The sequence below is a fragment of the Muscardinus avellanarius genome (genome assembly GCF_963383645.1).
Source record: "Muscardinus avellanarius genome assembly, chromosome: 2".
Classification (NCBI taxonomy): domain Eukaryota; kingdom Metazoa; phylum Chordata; class Mammalia; order Rodentia; family Gliridae; genus Muscardinus; species Muscardinus avellanarius.
The window spans coordinates 137,349,798-137,369,699 of NC_137787.1; the positions used below are offsets into that span (position 1 = coordinate 137,349,798).

The 19,902-nt window shown below is 42.2% G+C and overlaps 1 protein-coding gene across 1 annotated transcript in view; it reads left to right on the top strand.

Moving 5' to 3' along the window:
- Positions 1-15,730: 15,730 nt before the first annotated feature.
- The window catches only part of COG6 (component of oligomeric golgi complex 6), a gene marked incomplete at both ends in the record, with an annotated part of 70,355 nt that continues 66,183 nt past the window's right edge, over positions 15,731-19,902 (top strand). The window contains 2 exons of the mRNA XM_080690217.1: positions 15,731-15,883; positions 18,416-18,559. Of these exons, the coding sequence (XP_080546343.1) occupies positions 15,731-15,883; positions 18,416-18,559 (297 nt within the window). The remainder of the gene's footprint in view (positions 15,884-18,415; positions 18,560-19,902) is intronic.

The window sequence follows — 19,902 nt, forward strand, 5'->3', positions numbered from 1 at the left end:
GACCAAGAACAGGGAGTGGAACAGGCACTTAACTGAAGAACTGAATCCACTCAGCAAGCAGAAAACAGAGCCCAGGGCCTCGCACATGCTGGACTCTAACTCTAAGCTGCAGCCCCAGCCTCAGGAGCCACTTTTAGATCAGCCAGCTCTGGAACTGGGCTTAAAGCTCCTTACCACATGCCCCTAAGCATCTGGGCCAACTAACCATAGCCGGAATCCTCCCAAATTCTCTCCACAATGTACAGGTACCTGGCAGTGCCTTTGGAGATTGTCATGGGCCAACACAATAATTTCTGGGGGTTCCTGACTTCCATGGCAAAAAGAATTTCAGCACAGGCCAGTCAGAGAAAAGACAAAGGTTTTATTTAGGAAAGTAAGAGGTATAAATTTTAGGGAGAATGGCGGCCAACTCAACAGTGAGAGAAAGAGGACCCCCACCCCTGAGATTTTACAGTCCTTTTTATAAGCATTTAAAATGGGGAAGGGCTTATATAGAGGTGCATGACAGTAAAATGTCTTTCAGATGTGAAGCTAGCCCACTGTGATCTAAAAGGCCTATTTTCCAGCTAAGCAAATAGGCTCTGAAACTCAAAACAGCTGCCGGTCAAAGTGGCCAATTCACCAGCCTGGTTTTGCAAGTATGGCCATTTTTCTTCCCCATTTTTCTTTCTCCTAAAATTCTATCTCAGAGATGGCATCCAGCAATCTATCAGTGAGACCTCCTTGCGGATGTGCTCCAACGAAGTGGAGTTTGCATACCCAGACTGGGGTGAAAAGGCTCAGGCCAAGGACCCTGAGGATGTGGCCCTGTGAAACATGTTCTGCAGCCACTTCCATTGCTTCTCTGCCTTCCACCTCTTGCCATGCTTCTAGATATGCAGGGGAAAAAAATAAAGGGAGATGCAAGAGGAATGAAAATAAAGGTTTCTGACACAGAGGGCACCTGGCCAAAAGGAACTAGCCAGAAAGTAGTCCTAACTGGATGTCAGCATCACCGTCCCCACTTAATAGATAAGGGCGCAGAAAGCAAGGTCTTGCGTCTGGAAGGCTGGAAGCTGAGAATCCCACATTTCCTAATGCCTTTTCCAGGTCATAGATCAGACTGGTACAAGTTGAAGAGAAAATTCCGCAGATCTTTGTACCTCATTGCTACTGCATGCAAGTAAAGCTCTGGGGGTGATGAAGGTTGCCTGCCTTGCATCTACTCTCCTTTACAATGGAAACTGATTTAATATGGGTAAATTTCATGCAGGAACATTCATCATGGGAGTGGGGCTAATTGATTTCCCACACTGGGTACTAGTCCAAGAATGGGCATGCGACCCAGTTCTAGCAAAGAAGACCCAAGGGAAATGTCCTGAAACATCTTAGGGAAAAAGTTTCAAGAATCCTAAGGGACAGCTATAAAATGGTTTCTCTTTCCCTGGATATTTATGTGTTGAATGCAGTGCTGAGAAGTGCTGTAGCCATCTTCTGTACAAGATGAAGCTATTAATAGAGATACTAAATTCCAAGAAGATAGAAAGGTGCCAGGTCTTCTTTGGCAATATTAATTTGCTCAACCCACAGAGCCTGAAACCTGCTAATTTTCATGCAAAGGGAGATTATATGTTATTGAGACATTTTGACAAATGTCTCAATAACATATAATAAAAGCAAAACAAAGTTTTGTTTTACTTGTAGCTCAAAGAATCCTGCTATATGAGTCGACATTTTATTTTAAATAAAATACTCAACCTAGTTTCATGGCAAAATTAACACTGTAGTTGTTACATTGAAGAGATAAATATTTGGGGATTCATTATTTTATTCTCCCTTTCTGTTTATTCTTGGAAATTTTTATATCTAGAATCAAGCAAGCAAAATTCCAATCCCAAAACACTGAAAGATAGAGTTGAAGAGAAAGAGAAGCAGTCATAAAAATCATTCTAACTTAATTGCCCATGAGATTAGAAATTTACAGGAAGAGTGATGTTGGGAAATCCTTTGATTCCTGTGAGGGACACTTGGGTTAGGGGAAGACTGGATTTCTATATACCTTATCACTTTTTAGTGGCCAAATGGCCTTTGACAGGAATCAGATGGCAACAGTGGGCAATAGACACATTGAAAGGTCCAAATAATGGTCAACCAAATGCATGGCTGCCTCAGGGCATTGTAAATGGTGCCTAGAAAGAACACAGGAATAAATCACAGTGCTCCTTTTATCTTAGAGGCATAGCTCATATTCTATAAACACAAGTGGAATATCTATGGTAAAGTTTTACAACCAGATGTGTCTCCCCAAAGTAGTTACTCACTGCCCAGGGAATGGATATATTAAATCAGAATAAACGAAGCCAAATGACAGAGGTCAAGTTTTTTGCAACAGGAATATGTACACAAAGGAATAAGTAAATAAGACAGAAAGTGTCCAGATATTTATATTTAGAGAATAAATATATCCCTATGGTAAAAGGGGATCCAGCCAGTGTTCCAGAGAATACATAAATATTCACAACTTGATATTACACTATGCATGTATGTGCATTCATAGACTTGTGTGAAAATATATATGCTCTGAGAATTGGATTTATTATGTGAAACTTGGGTGTGAATGAAGGATTGTAGCCATTGTACAATAATGGCTACTGGTATACAATTGTTTAGATAAATGTGGCAACTATGTGTTACTTTATGAACTAAATAATACAGCTTGAAGACATCTTATCTCATCAAATCCTTATTACTCTAAAACTTATGTATTATTATAGTATTTTGGAGGTCAGGAGATAAGACCCAGAGACATAAACTGAGCTGCCTGTTGTCATAGGACAAAATACTGACCAGATTTTGTAACTCCAAAATCAAGACATTTTAACAATGGTTTCTAAAGGACTTCATGAGATCCATGGGTTTGATGGTTTTGCCTCAGGGACAGTGTGGTGGATATTTATAACTTTTTTGATTTTCAAGCAATATTTTCCCTTTTTTGTTGACAATGCATCAATCTTTATTATTAATTTAAGTTTATATGTCTAAAGATAGTTTTTGTGTACAGAAAAATAATCCTTATATCTACAACCATTTTCATTAAGTCAATACATCAAATATTTAAATGTGACTCATAGATAAAACTTTTATATCAAGTAAATTCACTTACACATCTGGTGATTATTAATTTATACTAGATTAATTTCTAAATTTAGGATTTTAAGTTTCCACATTTATTACTATAACACTGAAATTGAGATGGGGGGGCATCACAAAGGATGTAAACACCAGCCAAATTATTAAAGTTCTCTTTAATCAACCATCACCTTCGGGTGAGATCTGTTGACCATGGGGAAAGGGACCAATGACTGAGCAGCAGAGCCATGCAGTCAGCAGAGTCATGGTCAGTCAGCAAAGTCACACAGTCAGAGAGAAAGTACAAATATTTTTAGTGGGTGGAGCTAGCAATATGGGAATATCGATTCTCTCACGATATCTGGAGTCACGCGGCCACTGGAGTCTGTTTCGCGATGTCTGGAGTCTCAGGACACCTGGAGTCTAGCCATATCTTCGCTTCTGGCTTCTGGGGTTCTGCCTCCTGTCCCTGCTGCGGGGTCCCATGGGGGAAGGGAGGGACCCGACTATCATCCCAGCATTTTGGTGATATTGGGCGACAACTGAGTTCATAACAACTTCCCTCTGTTAGGGAATGTCGTAGGGGGCCTCTTGTCCAGGAGAGGTCGGGTCCTTTGGAAGTGGGAAGGTGGGAGTAAGGCTGCCATGGGAGTTGATTGGAGGTTACACTGGACAGCTCAGTAATGTGCATTCAAATAAACTGTAACAGAAAAGGAGCTATTGAAAGAAAAGGCAAATTGTGAGAATGGGTTTCGGGAAAAGAAGGAGTCCAGCAGCTACTGGCCCTTGAAACCCTTCCAGATATGAGGTTGATTGTCAATATTATGTTTTTAGATTCTCGCTTGACTTGGTAAGAGTTTAGACATTTTCCTCTGTTAGAACAGATTTATTAATATAATAGCAGCATTTTTCCTGAGAAGGAGACATACACTACCCTTTTCAACAGTTTTCTTCATTAGACCAGATTTATTAATATAATAGCAGCATTTTCCTTGAGAAAGACACACACCACTCTTTTTAGCAGTGAGTTAGTATGGGTCAGTCTGGTCAAAAGGAAAACCTGCTATTGGGTCAGAAGCATCAGTAACGAATTTTAGAGAATTTAATATTTATGGCTGTCTGGCATCTAGAGAGGGAGAGCACCATAGTATGTAAACAAGTGAACCTGCTGAAGTAAAAGCATTAAAGAGAATTATGTTGAGAAAAATGGAGCTTAGTGGGCCCCGACACTGTACAGGAGAATTTGTCATGAAGTTGCTATAATGGAGCTCTTTTTAACCAAGTAAGGTGATGCCAGTTGGGGTCCCCCAGCAGTGTGGCTGCCATAGATATGGTGAAGATCACTGTAAAAGGCCCAGTCCACTGTGGTTGGAGATGTTTTGGTTGGAACGACTTGAGGAGGACTTGATCCCTTGGCTTAAAGGCCTTGACTGCCGGGTGTGGGGCTGCTTCTTCAGTCCCAGATTGGGAAAGATATTGGTCAGCATGTTCCCTAAGGAGGTGCCTGAGAAAAGACAAATAAGGGAGGTAGGAAGACAAGGGAGGAGGATCGAGAGAGAGAGAGAGAGAGAGAGAGAGAGAGAGAGAGAGAGAGAAGAGAGAGTGATTAAGAAAAAAAGAACAATCAAACAGCAATTCAAAGGGGCTCATGAAGGTGGGGCTTTGAGGGGTGGCCTGTACACAGGCCAGAGCCAGTGGTAGTTCAGGCCATGACACTGCAGCTCCAGGGAAAGTTTTGTTAGATGGGTTTTAAGAATCCCATTCATTTTTTCTACTTTTCCGGATGACTGTGGTAGATATGAGATGTAGAGCTTCCAAGAAATGCCAGAGGCTTGTGCCACCTTGAGTAACCTTAGAAATAAAAGCTGGTCCATTATCAGACTATAAGGAATTAGGGAGTCCAAACTGAGGGATGATGCCCAAGCATAGATCATTGGCCACTGTGCTGGCTGTCTCATCCTTTGAGGGAAAAGCCTCTACCCAACCTGTTAGAGTGTCGACCATGGTAAGAGGATATTGTAGTTTTTTATGAGAAGGCATATGGGTTAAATCAATTTGCCAGTCCTTTCCTGGCAAATGCCCTCTCATTTGGTGGGTAAGAAAAGAGGGCCAAAGCCCTCCTTGGGGAGAAACAGCAGCACAAGTAGAATGGGAGGCACTGACTTTACTAATCAGCTGTTGCAGGAGAGGAGAATAAAACAAGGGGCTTAGAAAATGTTTAAGTGCCATAGGTCCCACATGGAGGGAATTATGTATTAGGCTAATATCCTCTTCGGCCTGAGACTCAGGTAGGGCAATCTTATCCTGTATCATGAGCCATCCATCCTCTGTGCTGGATGTCACAAGTTTGGTCAGGTGTTTTTGTTCAGCCAGGCTGTAGGTGTCATTGAGGTAAGATTTAAGAATAATACAGGGGTTGGCGGGCTTGGTTGGGGTTGTTGTGACAGCTCTCTCACTGTATAATCAGCTTTATTGTTTCCTTTGGCCACTAAGGAGGATTATGCCTGGTGGCCTCGACAGTGCATAATGGCCAGCTCAGATGGTAAAGAGAGGGAGTCTAGGAGCTTCTTAATTAAGATGGCATTAACAATGGGTGAGCCCTTAATGGAGAGAAATCCCCACTCTTTCCAAATTGAGGCATGGCAATATGCTATTAAAAAGGAATGTTTGGAATCAGTATATATGTTCACCCACTTGTTTTTTGCTAGGTGTAGAGCTCAGGTTAGGGCAATCAGTTTAGCCTTTTGAGAGGTAGTACCATCCGGTAACCTGGCAGCCTCAATGACTTGAGGCCACTGCATTAGCTGGTCTTCTCTTACCTCTGGTGTTAGGAACAGAGCTGTTATCAACAAAATAAGTAACATCTGGATTAAGAAGGGGAGTGTACTGAAGGTCCTCCCGAGGTTTAGCAAAGGCCTCAATCATATCTACACAAGAGTGAAAATCATTAGTGAATAAGACTCAGGACCTGAACCCTGGCCTACTGATAGAAGAGTGGCCAGGTTAAGGGCTGGGGAGTGAGACAGTTTAATGTCCAGATTTTCCATAAACAACAAATAAAGCTTCTGAATATGAGAAGGGGAGAGAAGGAGGAGTGCTCAAGGAGAGAGTAAATCCTGGGGCCTATGTGGGGAAAAAACCTGCAGAGGCAGCTATAGACAAATTTTGAGAGCCTCTTTTGTGAGCATGCCAGCTGCCATCAGAGCCCTAAGGCAGGGTGGCCACCCCCGAGTAGTGGGATCAAGTTGTTTGGGTAAATAGGCCACTGGTGCCTGGGTTGGTCCCAGGGGTTGAGTAAGCACTCCAATGGCTACCCCTTGCCTCTCCTCAGTGTATAACAAGAAGGCCTTAGTGGGATTGGGGAGTTCCAAGGAAGGGGATTTATGGAGGGCTTCCTGAAGATCCAGGAATGCTCAGCAAATAACCAAGGGTGAAGTGAGGGGGCCAATCGGGGTTTCCTTGATTGCCTCATGTAGTGCCTTAGCTAAAATGGCAAAATTGGGGATCCAATGCTGTAAAAATCCTGCAAAGCCTGAGAAAGATTGGATTTGATCAACTGAGGTGGGCAGCAGCTAGTCTTGTAAAGTCCTTGACCCAGGCAACAGTTAGTCCCCAGGTATTTGGGGTGAGATTTAGGCCTAGATACTGCAACTCTGGCACTGATAACTGGGCTTTATGCAGGGTCATCCTCTAATCCCCGCTTCCAAGAAAATTAAGAAGGGTAATATGCTGTTTGGACACTTCAAGGGAGGGGCTACAAAGTAGAAGATTCATATTGATTTACAATCAATTTATTGATTCATAAGATTTACATATTGTAAAAAGGAACTAGGATCTAAGGGGCATTGGAGGAGGTCCTGTGCTAGAGCCTGGCCAAAGAGGTGTGGGCTATCTCGAGAACCCTGGAGAAGAACGATCCAGGTTAATTGTTGAGCAACCTGCATGTTAGGGTCCTCCCACATAAAGGCAAAAAGAGTATATGACTCAGGATGCAGAGGGATAGTGTAGAAGACATCCTTCAAGTCAATAATAGAAAAATGAGTGGTAGTTTGGGGAATCAGAGATAAGAGGGTGTAGGGATTAGGAACAGCTGGGTGGATTGGGACCACTGCATCATTAATTAAGTGGAGATTCTAGACTAAACGATAAGTCCCATTAGGCTTTTTAACTGGGAGAATAGGGGTATTGTAAGGTGAATTGATAGAGATGAGTAATCCCTGTGCCAGGAGAAGAAAAACGATGGGTTAAGTCTGCATTGGTGAAGGAGGGATATGGGAAACTGGGAGCAGGCAGGGAAAAGAATGGAGTCATGGAGGACAATCCGAACTGGAGTGTGGTGGGTTGTCACAACCGGGGTAGTGGTGTCACATATTATAGGGTCAACCAAATCTATAGGGAGAGGAGGTTTGGCCACCTGGTCATCATTTGTAACAACAGCCATTAAAAGTATATTGGGGGAAATAGAGGCTGTGGGGAGATGAAATAAAAGTTTGGTCCCAATTTTGGTTAATAATAATGGGGGGGGGGTAGAACATGAAGGGATAATCAGGAATGGATAGGAAACCATAATGTTCTCTAAATGGCAAAAAAGGGGACCTGTAGTATGTGGGCAAGAGAGCTTACTGTCAATTCCTTGTACCGAGATTGGAGAAGAAAAAACTAGGGCCTGAAAAGGATGGAAGAAAAGATCAGGTAGCTTCTGTGTCAATGAAAAAGGAGATTGGCACGCCGGGCGTGGTGGCGCACGCTTGTAATCCCTGCGCTTGGGAGGCGGAGACAGGAGGATCGCGCAGGATCGAAGCCAGCCGCGCTGCCGTAAGAGACCCTGTTTCAAAAATATAAAATAGGTCTGGGAGTGTAGCCCGGAGGTAAAAGGGTTTCCAGGAACCCCAGTACCACCAAAAAAAAAAAAAAAAAAAAAAAAAAAAAGAAAAAAGGAGATTGGCTTACCCGCTACCTGGAGAGTTGCCCTGGGCTCAGCTAGAGTAATATGGTAGCTGAGTCAGGGTGTCGTCAATCTTTGGCCAGGCCTAGAAGGGCTAGTGATGGGGCCTGGTCTGGGAAGGTGGTCCCCTGTATTGAGGCACCTGAGGCTCACCACTTTTCCAAGGACACTCACTTTTCCAGCCATATGCCAGGCACAGTTTGGTTGTTGGATGTGGCTGAGGGCAGTGCTTGGCCCAATAACCTTGATGCTTGCATTTAAAACAGGATCCCAGAGGTACTTGTCATTGCTGTCCTGCACCCCTAGGTGGTGCTCATCATCCCGAGGGCTGAGCCTCCACCACCAGTTGCAGGGCAGCTACAAAGTCTCAAGCTTGCCAATCTGCCTTTTGGCAAAGTTGGAGTGTATGCTCCATCTCCACCTGTTCCTCCCTGGAATTAAAGACATTAAGTGCCATGCTCACCAAATCTCAGATAGGGGTTTGAGGATTGTTTACAGCCTTTTTAAATTTTTTTCCAAATATCAGGTGATGATTGCCCAATGAAATGGGTTACCAACAGCACAGATCCTGCCTTAGGATCTCAGGGGGTACAGAGGGTAAAAGCCTCTTGAGTTGGTCCCTTAAGGGAGGATGGGGTGGAGGAGTGGGTTAGAGCAGGAGGCTGTCCTAGGATAGGTTGGTGGTTGGGGTGGTGAGGAGAGATTCTGTGGATCAGGGTCCTCAGATAGTGGTGCCTGAAACCCACCAGGGTCAGACACGGCAACTGCATGTTGCTACAAAATGGTGACTGTGCCAGTGACTCAGAAAAATCACAGACTGGTGTCTGCACACTGCCATGAGGCAACCAAGATGGATACTGTGGATTAGCCTGTGACTCAGCAAGGTTGTCAGCAAGGTCGCCAGATGGCGCCCACATGTCACCATGAGGTGACCAAAATGGCAACTGTGGGTAGTGAGAATCCCTAGCCAGCAGTACTTGGGCAGTGGACCGGGGTTGGGGGTGGAGGTTGGGTGGGAAGGGAAAGGCAGGAATGTATAAAAACGAAGGCCTGGATATAAAGGACTTCCGGCCATTTCCTGGACCACTTACAAAAGTTGCTGAGATTGGTAAGGATATTGAAATCCAAAGTACCATTCTCAGGCTACTATGACCCATTATCCAACTTGTATTGAGGCCAGAGCCTAGTGCAGTAGAAACATAGGCGCTCAGGGCATAAGTCCTCCACTAGACCCAGAGTCTGGACATTGGCAAAGAGACGACCCAGAGGGGACTGGGAGTCGATTTTGGAGGTTTGGCTTCCAATAATTGGTCCATGGGCGAAAACAAGGAAAACAGGCATCCCTATTTCCTGATCAGTCGTTTGGAAACAGGGGTTACAAGATTGGGAAAGACGACTCAATCCCTTCTCAAAACCAGAGGACAACCTGGCAGTCCAGGGATGACTTTGACGCAGCTGTGTGTTTTGAGAACGGAGAAGCCAGAGGCAAGAAGCCTGAAGGCAGAAAGCCAAAACCCACTGACCACGAGAAGGGAAGGGAGCTTACCCTATCTGAAAGACCTCTGCGAGTCGAGTGGCTGGTGAGTGTGTGCCGCCAGAATCGGAGCAACAGCGGTGGTGGGGCCTGAGCGGCCAGTGGGTACGCACCACCCAGGGAGCCCCGTGCGGGACCTCGGGGGCACACCCAGTCTAAAAAAGAGTGGTTGGTGGTCCAATTGAGGGTCGGGTCAGAGAGTCCAGGGCTGAAGGAGGGATACAGCAACAACAAAAAAGAGAGAAAAAAATCCTCCCAGGTTTTGCACACCAGATGTAAGGTTGAAATTGAGTCAGGGGTGGGGGTCGCAAAGAAGGTAAACACCAGTCAAGTTATTAAATGCCTCTTTAGTCAACCAGCACTTTTGGGTGAGATCTGCCGACCATGGGGGAAGGGACCAATGACTGAGCAGCAGAAGCACATAGTCATCAGAGTCACAGTCGGTCGGCAGAGTCATGCAGTCAGAGAGGAAGTATGGATGGATATTTATAGTGGGGGTCTTGGGGTAGAGCTAGCATCATGAAAATGCCGATTCTCTTGCGACATCCAGAGTACCACAGCCTCTGGAGTCTGTCTTTCGATGTCTGGAGTCTTGCAACACCTGGAGTCTCACAACATCTCTGCTTCTGGCTTCCGGGGTTCTGCCTCCTGTCCCTGCTGCGGGGTCCCACGGGGGAAGTGAGGGACCTGACCTATTAATTACCTCAATTAATAAATTATTTAGAACATTTCATTAAAAAATGTTCAAAATAATTCACCTAAGTTATGTTCTCCTAAAAATTCAAGTCTTTGTAAATGTGATTGCTTTAATTATCTAAAAATTTTCAACTTCAAATATTTTTATATCTACTTTTCTAAAGTATTTAAAAAATATGAGGAGGTAGAATTACAAATTTAACACAAAAAATTTTAAGTGCTTAAATTTACTAGAACATTTAAGTTTACAAGTACCTACCTGGTACTATAAACTTAAAGATGCAATGATTCAGATGATTTAAACTTATAGTTGTTTCCCCTTATCTGTACTTTCACTTTCTACATTTTCTTTTACCTTTGGTCAATCACAGTCTTAAAAAAGTAAATGAAAATTTCCATAAATAAGCAATCATAAGTCTTATTAGAGTATACTAGTGTAATTATTCTGTTTTACTATTGTTTATCTCTTACTGTGTCTTATTTAGGAATTAAATGTTATTATAGATATGTAAATATACAAACAAAAACATAGTACATATAGGGCTCTGTACTGTTTATGGTTTTAGATATCTATAGGAAGCCTTGGAATGTACCCCTTGCAGGCAAGGGGAGACCATTCTACTGTTTGAAACTTCGCAACACCAATCTTCTAAAATTAAAATAACAATTTAAAATATTTTCAAATTGGAATTATGAATTCAGTATGCCAGATTTAGGGAAAAATGCACACTATTTAGATTATTATACACTGTTCAAATTGCTCTTCTCCATTTATTTTCTGCAGCTGTGGCCAACTCAATTGGCCTGTTGCATTTGAATTTGGTATGAATCTATAGATCCCAAGGATTCCATTTCACCCTTTTTTCCCCTCTCTGCTCGTTTTTACACTATCTTGGAGTTGCTAAGTCATTTATTACCTCTTCTTTTAGAGTTTCAGGCTATGCTTATAGATTTCATACAGGAACCTGGACCCTAGTGACAATTTCTAGAAACATTCAACTCGTGCTGTGTGTTAATAGGTTGAACCTGTTCACATAGAAAAGGAGTCTTTTCCTGCAAATCTTTGCATCTGGTTGACTACTTTTTAGCTAATTTATTTTTACTGCAACTTCTACCATAACTTTCATTTTAACTCCTTCTGTCAATCTAATTGCCCGATTTGTGCACATGACCTCTTAGTACTAACCCACCTGCCACCCCCACCACTTAGTTGCCATCCATCTCTGCTAACTGCTAAAGTTAATTGAAATCTGCACAGCAGTCCCTTCCCCAGTCCCAGACTGGGCTTGTGACTAATCTTTTTACTGCCTACTTGGATTCTGCACCTTTCTTACAGAGATTACTACCTTACCTGTCTCACAAACCACAAATTTATACCGATTATGTTGACTAGAATTACCTCTCTGGTGTTGTATGCTATTGGGTTGGGACCATAAATCATAGTGTCTTGACCAATGGTTGGGCATGTGGCCAAGATGGGATTGCTTCAGGACTCTGAATGTTGAGCAAAAGCAGAAAAATAACAAGCACCAGTTCACTCAAAATCATCAATGCTTTCTGAAACTGAGACCTCACATTGCTGGTTGGTTTCCAGCCGAGTTGTCAGCCTTTCCTTCAGTTCTCTGAGCTGCTTTCATATTCTTCCAATAAGTTACCCTCTTTGTTGCTTTGCAACCCCGGATCCCCAACTGATTTAGACAGCCAAGGGGAGGCTGTACAGAAGACAAAAGGGCTGTACTTAGTGGCAAAAGGGCTGGAGGCTGTCCCTCTGCTTGTCAGATCAGTCACTGATACCTTTCTACAGGTTTCATTTGAAGAAGAAAATCTATTGCTAAAAGGTTTTGAAATCACCCCATCCATGACTGCTAAGGTTTCAGTTACTGAAACTAAATCTGGAATATTTCAAGATGAAAAACAACCACAGAAAGTGTCTGAGGAAAAAAAAAGAAATGAAGCAGCTTTTAAATGTGATGAGGTTATCAGAGACAAGAAAGAAATCAGGACACATTTCTATATCAGAAACTTCACTGCCTAAAAATTAAAAGAGAAGGCAAATGATGGGAGGTTAGAAGGAAGGGCCAAGAGAGCCACGATTAAAGATAGGTATCCCCAAGGGAAATGTGGCTCAGACACAAAAAGTTACAAGACTTTTACGGAGCAATTGATCTAGTTAAAAATGAAAGGCACAAAAAGTTACAAGGACTTTTAAAGAAGAATTAATCTTGCTAAAAATTAAAGATAAAATTTCATATTTGATTTCTCAGCTTTTCCAGAAACTGGAAAATGTGCTTTCAGTTTCACTAACCAGATGCACAGACATAAACACATGATTCAGAGACACAAGAAACTGGCGCTGTGGGTAATTGTTCCTAGAGGTGATGTTTGTATCACAATAGCAGTTTCCTGAGGCAACAGGTGCAATCTGCAGAGAAACAGCTGGAGAATTGATTGGTGCTGAGGCCAGTGATGTCCTTAACAAACTGGCTCTAGGGACTCATTTCTGCTGGACTTCTGGCAACTTGACTTCCTCCTGCTTCTGCCAATTTTCTAGGTTTGATTCTACAGTTTTATATAAAGATTTTTTTACTTACATAATATTTCTTTTTTTTTTCTTTCTTTCAGACTGGGAATTGAACCCAGGGCCCTTCTACCTCTGAGCTACACTCTAACCCTCACCCCTTTAATTTTTTTTTTTTTTTGAAACAAGGTCTCACTAGGTTTCTGAGAGTCTTGCTACTTGCTGAGGCTTTTCTTAAACCTGAGATCCTCCTGTCTTAGCCTCCAAGTACTGAGATTACAAATGCATGCCATCATGCCTAACTTCTTCCTAGTTTTTGAACATGATTTTCCAGTGTTCACAGAGAGTCTTTGATTTGTCTATTAAGGGGAATTCCTAAGGAAAAGATGAGGGAACCTAGTGTTTGTTACCTGGTCTGATGGGTGCTGAAGACAATACCACTGACTGGTATTATGAGATAGGACTTGAGCAGCCTGTGACATGTGATGGCTTATCACCTGTAGTCATGTGACCACGGGGAACAACAGGCCTATTCATAGGAAAGCTTTGAGAGGAACACACAGCTACTGCTATGTGAAAAAGACAAAATGCACACATGTAGTGAGTGGCTATGCCTTACAGTGCTGAACAGTACTGAGAATGATAAGTTCAAATTCCTGAACCACTAGCTAAATATACAAACTGAAACTCAACGGCAATCTATGGACTATATCAAAAGAGTCTCTGCTTATGGCTACAGGATGGAAGGAGAAAGAAAGGAAATGAAAGGAAAGGGAAAAGAGGGAAGGAAGGAAGGAAAGCAGGCAAGCAAGCAAAATTTATCACGTGGCTTGTTCAATGCAATCAAACCACACTTTCAACAAATGTCTTTTGTGAGAGTAGGGCACTGACTGGGAGAAAGTAAGATCGCAGATCTGGAATGTAGATATTCCATCAGATTTGGAAGACTTAGAATACTCAGCTCCTAAGTCTGCAACTGAACCTCTTCCACACCCAAGGCAACACATACTCCTGTATCTAGTGAGGGTAACGGACAGCCTTGTAATGATGTCCCCTAGGAGATTGTCTCATAAAGAGAAGAGGCCGAGTCCCCTCATTCCCCATCCTCCTCCACATGGTCTTCAGTATTATACTAAAGTCATGTTTCAGCAAGAGCCAAACCTATGCAACTTAACAAAGCAACAACTGTTTAGGTGGTATGTATGGGAACATACTTCAAGGGTGAGCAGAATTCAGTATGGAATTCATTTATTGATATAGGTATAATTGTTAGAAATTCTTGTTTGTAGAGTAAGTGTGCTGGTTTAGGGAGCTGGAAGAAGTTGAAGTGTCTGATTAATTACTTTATAGCTGTTTTAATGACAGCCTATGATAAATGAAGTCAGTATGCTAAAACTCCCCTGAACAGAAAGGTTTCACAAATAGAGACACTGAAGTTCCCTCCGGGTGTGCTCTCAGAACCTCCCTAATTTTGTTTTCTGAGGAGAGTGTAGACATTTTGCTCTGTAAAAACTCAAGGCATACATTTGTATGTGAAACATCTTTGAAAAACATCTTTGAAAAGCATGTTAATGGTTCCTTTATTTGGGTTGAATATTAACAGAAAACATTATAATTGAAGTGGTCTTTCTGACTTCAAACAACATGGTAACTCATTTTGAGTAGAAGTCAAGTAGCAGCACTTAACTGCTAGAGGCAAAGTGCTTATGATGATCACAGTGAGAATCACGGCAGACACTATAATATGAATATGATCCAGCCTATAACAATGTGTAGCAGTACACAGATCCCAAATTAAATTGACAGTCCAGTATGGTCCTCTTTGACTCCAAGTGTGGTCCTCTTTGACTCCATTGTAACCCCTACCTCAACCCACACATTGGCCTAATGGGAAGCTCACTGTGGTTAAAAAAAAAAAAAAGAGGAAAATATTTGAACCTTGTTTATAATATTGATGCCTACACTTCTGGCCCTAGGTATCTTTCAATAAAAAAGGAAAATATAGATCCACACAAAACTCTTATGATGGAAACTGCCTACATATCTGTCCACTAATGAATGAATAAACAAAATGTGATAGACCCTTACAGTGAATTTTTATTTGGCAGTAACAAGAAATTGCTACAGTCTGAGTCCGAAATGTTTCACAAAGGGCTTGTGAAAGGCTTTTCCCCCATAGATAGAGCTCTTGAGGGCAACTGGGAGTTGGGGACCACTGAACTTCATTTCCTTCTGAGCACCAATCTCAGCCTAATAATCTTGATTAACTCCTTGTCTGTCCCAGATACATAATGTAGCCTTTCCAATGCCTACCAGAGTACCAATAAATACTTTGGAAAGATGCATTCAGATAAAGTGAATTTAATTAGTATCCACTTTTATTGAACATTCATGTCATGCCCATGTGCATGTGTGTCTACTGCCCTATGAAAATAGAATTTGCAGTGTCAAAAAACTCATCTGCTAGTTTTTGTTGCTTGCTAAACACTATCTCTGAGTACATATCCAATTTATTTAGTTTTTTTTTGGGGGGGATTGAAATCAGAGGCTTTCTACTGCCAGCTCACACCCCCACCTCAATTTTATTTTTTAAATTTTTGAAACAGATCTAAGTTGCTGAGATCCTCACTAAATTGTTGAGGCTGGCCTCAAACAGATTCTCCTTTCTCAGTCTCTCAAATACTGGGACTACAGGCATGCACCACCAAGCCCGGCACTCAATATTTCTTAATTTCCCTCTTCCCAAATTCTTACTCCCATACATTTCTCTTCCCCTCCCACCTGAGAACCCGCCCAATCACACTGACTCCTCCGGGAACAGGACCGGCTGCCGACCACGCCTTCCGGCGCCAGTGCGCACGCGCGGCCGCGTCTGCACATGCGCAGTAGCCGAGCGCTCGCGCAGGGCTGAGCTGGCGGCGCCGCCGCAATGGCCGAGGGCGCCGGGGAAGTGGTCGCGGTGCCGGCCTCGGGGCCTGCCGACGGCCTCAACAATGGGGCGGGCGGGAGCGCGGCGCAGCCCAACAACCCGCTGTCCCGCAAGCTGCATAAGATCCTGGAGACGAGGTTGGACAACGACAAGGTGAGCGGGGCTGGCCGGGCCGGGGCGCGGGGAGGGCGAGGCCCGGGGGAGGCGGGGGAGGACGGACTAGGGAGGACGGACGGGAGAGGACGGCGGAGGGGCGAGGGAGGAGGGGCGCGGGAGGGCGGAGGGAGGGGATGCTGCACGGGAGGGACGCGGAGGCCCCGCACCTCGGGCCGGGCACCTGCGGGCGGCCGCGAGGGGCGTTTCCACTACCCCGGGAAAACCGCAGTCCTCCAGCGTCAGAGAACGCGGCCCCTAGTTTTTGTTGTTGTTCCCCAGGCCCCGTGTACGGTTTGTGGGCTCAGGCCGTATTTGTTTCTTGATAAGAAAAACTGCACACATTCTCCCACGTCCTCCTAAAGCTGTCGGGCTTTGCAGCGCTGTCACAGCCGGCGGGCTGGCCACGCCCACGAGCGTGGGAAACGCGCGGCCCGGGAGAGCTGCGTGTGTAAACGTTTTCAGATCGCAGAAGACAAGCCATACATTAAGAAGTTGACCTGTGTGTGTGGGGGATAATACTATAGTGTCTTGAATTTTTTAAAAAAAGTACTCTGGGGCCTCCAGTTGCGGTTGGTGGTAACCACTACCTTACATTGAGTTAGTTCTTTAACTTCTCTAAGTTTCTCCTTAGGAATGAGAATACTTTTGGTAGCTTTCCTAAGGTGCTGGGCCCAGAGAATCCAGGCCAGGCCCTTAGCACAATCCCCAGCACTTGCTGTTTCTTACTTAGCATGTTGGTTTTATCATAAAATTCTCTGTCTTTAATGTGTCTAATATTATAACATTTACAACAATCTCATTTAATATAGCTGTTCTGATGTCGATAACATTGTCCCCCTTTTACCCTGGAAAAAAATAAGGCATGGAGAGAGTGCTCGCCCTGCCAGGACCTTAGAAATTTCAAGGCTTTAGTAAAAAACAACAAAACTGCCTCATTTTGTATATTTTTGGGTGTGTGTGTATGTGTGTGCAGTAAGCAATTATTGTTGTAAGCGTATTTTCCTATCAAATATTATGTTGAATTTAGCTTGACTCTTTTTGTCAATACAGCCAATATTTTACAATAACAATACATAAAGGGTAAGCCTGTTAGAAGCTACATTGGTTCAGGTGTAGGAATTTATTTTTGCAGAATTTCAGGTGCTTTTGGAATATCCCTGGTTTGACTCCGTTCTCTCCTTTGTCCATATTCTCTGTAGGAGGGCATTTCTTCATTCATGGTTTTAAGTAACAAAAAGCATGGATACTCTCACATTTGTAACTCAGTTCCTGACATCTCCGCCCAGTTTCAGATTTGTAGAATTGGATGCCTTTAGTATACATTTCTCTAATTGAATACTTGTTTGAGATGATAAAAACATAAAGTGGGCAGAAGTTTTTTTCCCAAACTGGTTCTGCTCTGTTAGTACAGAATATCACCATTTACCCATACCAGCAAGAAACATGCGAAATTTTTGGTTCTGATTATTTATGTTTGCGTGTGTTCTTCAATCCATTATCAAAGCCTGAAAAAAAAAAATTCCCAATATTTCATTTTGGTGAAAGACATTAAGTCTTGCTTGGATTATTTAAATTTTCTTTTACCTGTTTCCTTTCTTGCCTTGTGCTATCCATTCTTACAAAGTTGAATAAACTTTTAAATGCATATAGCATATTGTGTTACTCTCTTGCTTAAAATCTGTAGTAGTCACCCATAGCTTCAATCATATTGGCTTCTTTCTTTTGTCTGGGAATTATTATATTTGCTACCTTCTCTTCCTGTTGTAAAGTCACCTCAGAGAGGTCTTCCTCTCTAAGTACCTCTTTGTACCTCTTCTAGTCATTTAGCTCCCAGCCTAAAGACCACCAGTGGTACTTACTTTTTAAGTAGATGCTTCCAGAGATGGTATATGCATCTGAAAGTAGACATGCATGCCTATATTCTTTCTTTCTTTTTTTTTTTTTTTGGTGGTACTGGGGTTCCTGGAAACCCTTCTACCTCTGGGCTACACTCCCAGACACCTATTTTTTTATATTTTTATTTGAAAACAGGGTCTCTTAAGCCATCGAGGCTGGCTTTGAACCTGCGTGATCCTCCTGTCTCCGCCTCCCAAGCGCGGGGATTACAAGCGTGGGTCACCATGCCCGGCTTCTTTCTTGTTTTATAACAGTTGGTGGTGTAACATTTTATACCTTGCTTTGTCTTTTATCATATCTCAGATTTCATACCATCTAAGCTCATAATTTCTTCCTTCTTAAAATTAACATAATTTGTTTAACCAATCCCTTTTAGATAGATATTCAGATTATTCTTAATCCTCGAAACTCCAAACAATTCTGCAGTGAATGACCTTGTATATGTGCTATTTTACAGAAATATTATGATTCAGAAATCATTTTGCTGTTAAGTAATTTAAAGGTCATTTGATAGTTTTGGGTTATTCAATGGAAACAAATTATTCAAAATGATTTTATTACATTTTGGCTTGAGTTTAGGAAACCACTTAAAAATTATTCCCAGTAATTATTTTTGTATTACCAATTATATAGGAGATGTTGGAAGCTCTCAAGGCACTTTCGACCTTTTTTGTTGAAAATAGTTTGCGGACTCGAAGAAATTTACGTGGAGATATTGAACGCAGAAGTTTAGCCATCAATGAAGAATTTGTAAGCATTTTCAAGGAAGTGAAGGAGGTATGTAAATTATTTTCATTTAGCATTTATTGGGAACTTATATGCTTGATTATATGCTGAGTATTTTTAAGTAGGTCAATATATTTGCTATTAGTGTACCATGTTCAAATAGAAAATGACTTACTCTGCTTCTGCTATAGCTGATTATTTATATGGATTAGGTGTGTGTGTGTGTGTGTGTGTGTGTGTGTGTGTGTGTGTGCACACGCTTGTGGGCGTGCACTCCTGGGATTGAACCCAAGGGCATTCTACTTTTGAGCTACACCTCTATCCTTTTTAAAATTTTTTAATTTATTGTTTTGTTTTGTGGTACTGAGGATGGAACCTAGGGACATTCAACATCCAAGCTACACTCCAGCCCTATTTTTTTTTTTAATTCTTTATTTTGAAACAGGGTCTCACTGAGTTGCAAAGGGCCTCACGAAGTAGATGAGGCTGGCTGTGAACCCTGATCCTCCTGTCTCAGCCTCCCAAGAACTGGGATTATAGATGTGCACCAACACGCCTGGCTGCATTAGTGTGAGTTCTGAATCTTTGACTTCTTGGAAAGTGTAATATTTATCCTAGGAAATCCTCTTAGGATTAGCTTTAAAAAATTCTTGGTTTTCTAGTAGAAGTATTACATTATTGAATAACCCCTGCTTGAATAATCTCTTCTCCAGTATCGATTAATATTGAGTTACTTTTGCCTCATCCTAAATATGCTATTTGCAGATCAGGATAAATTACTTCAGTGCATAAATAATGATTTATCATACTGGAGTATAGTCTCTTGAACATAAGGTAAAAATAAATTTTATTATGTTGCTATATTTATTATGTTAATATGTTAATATTACATTGTTAATATTACTATGTGATGTCAACATCTAGGTGAGTCATGTGGAAGTGTTACATACGACTTAAATGAGTACTTAAAATATTAATTTTAGCATTTTAATAGGAATTCATTGACTCAAAGATGATAATCTAGAATTGAAGAGAAAGCTTGGTAGAATTCATAAAAAAGGAAGAGATAATGGTGCTAAACACATCCAAATTCCGGTCTCTAAACACAATATCCTAATGACAGGTACAGTCTTCTTATTACCAGAATGCGAGGACACTAAGATTATTGGCAAGTGTCAAAAGAATTCTGGAGGAAAAGGCATCCACTGGTCAAAGACAGGATGGTTTGACTATAAGAATAGTTGCAGTGGACTGAAACATCAAACATGAAATCTACAAATTTATAATTATACTCAAAATCAAACAGAACCTTTGCTGCTATCTTTGAAGGATATAAGCAGGCCATTCCATTATTTGGAAATCTGCCATCCATTTACTGTGCACACCTGTAATGC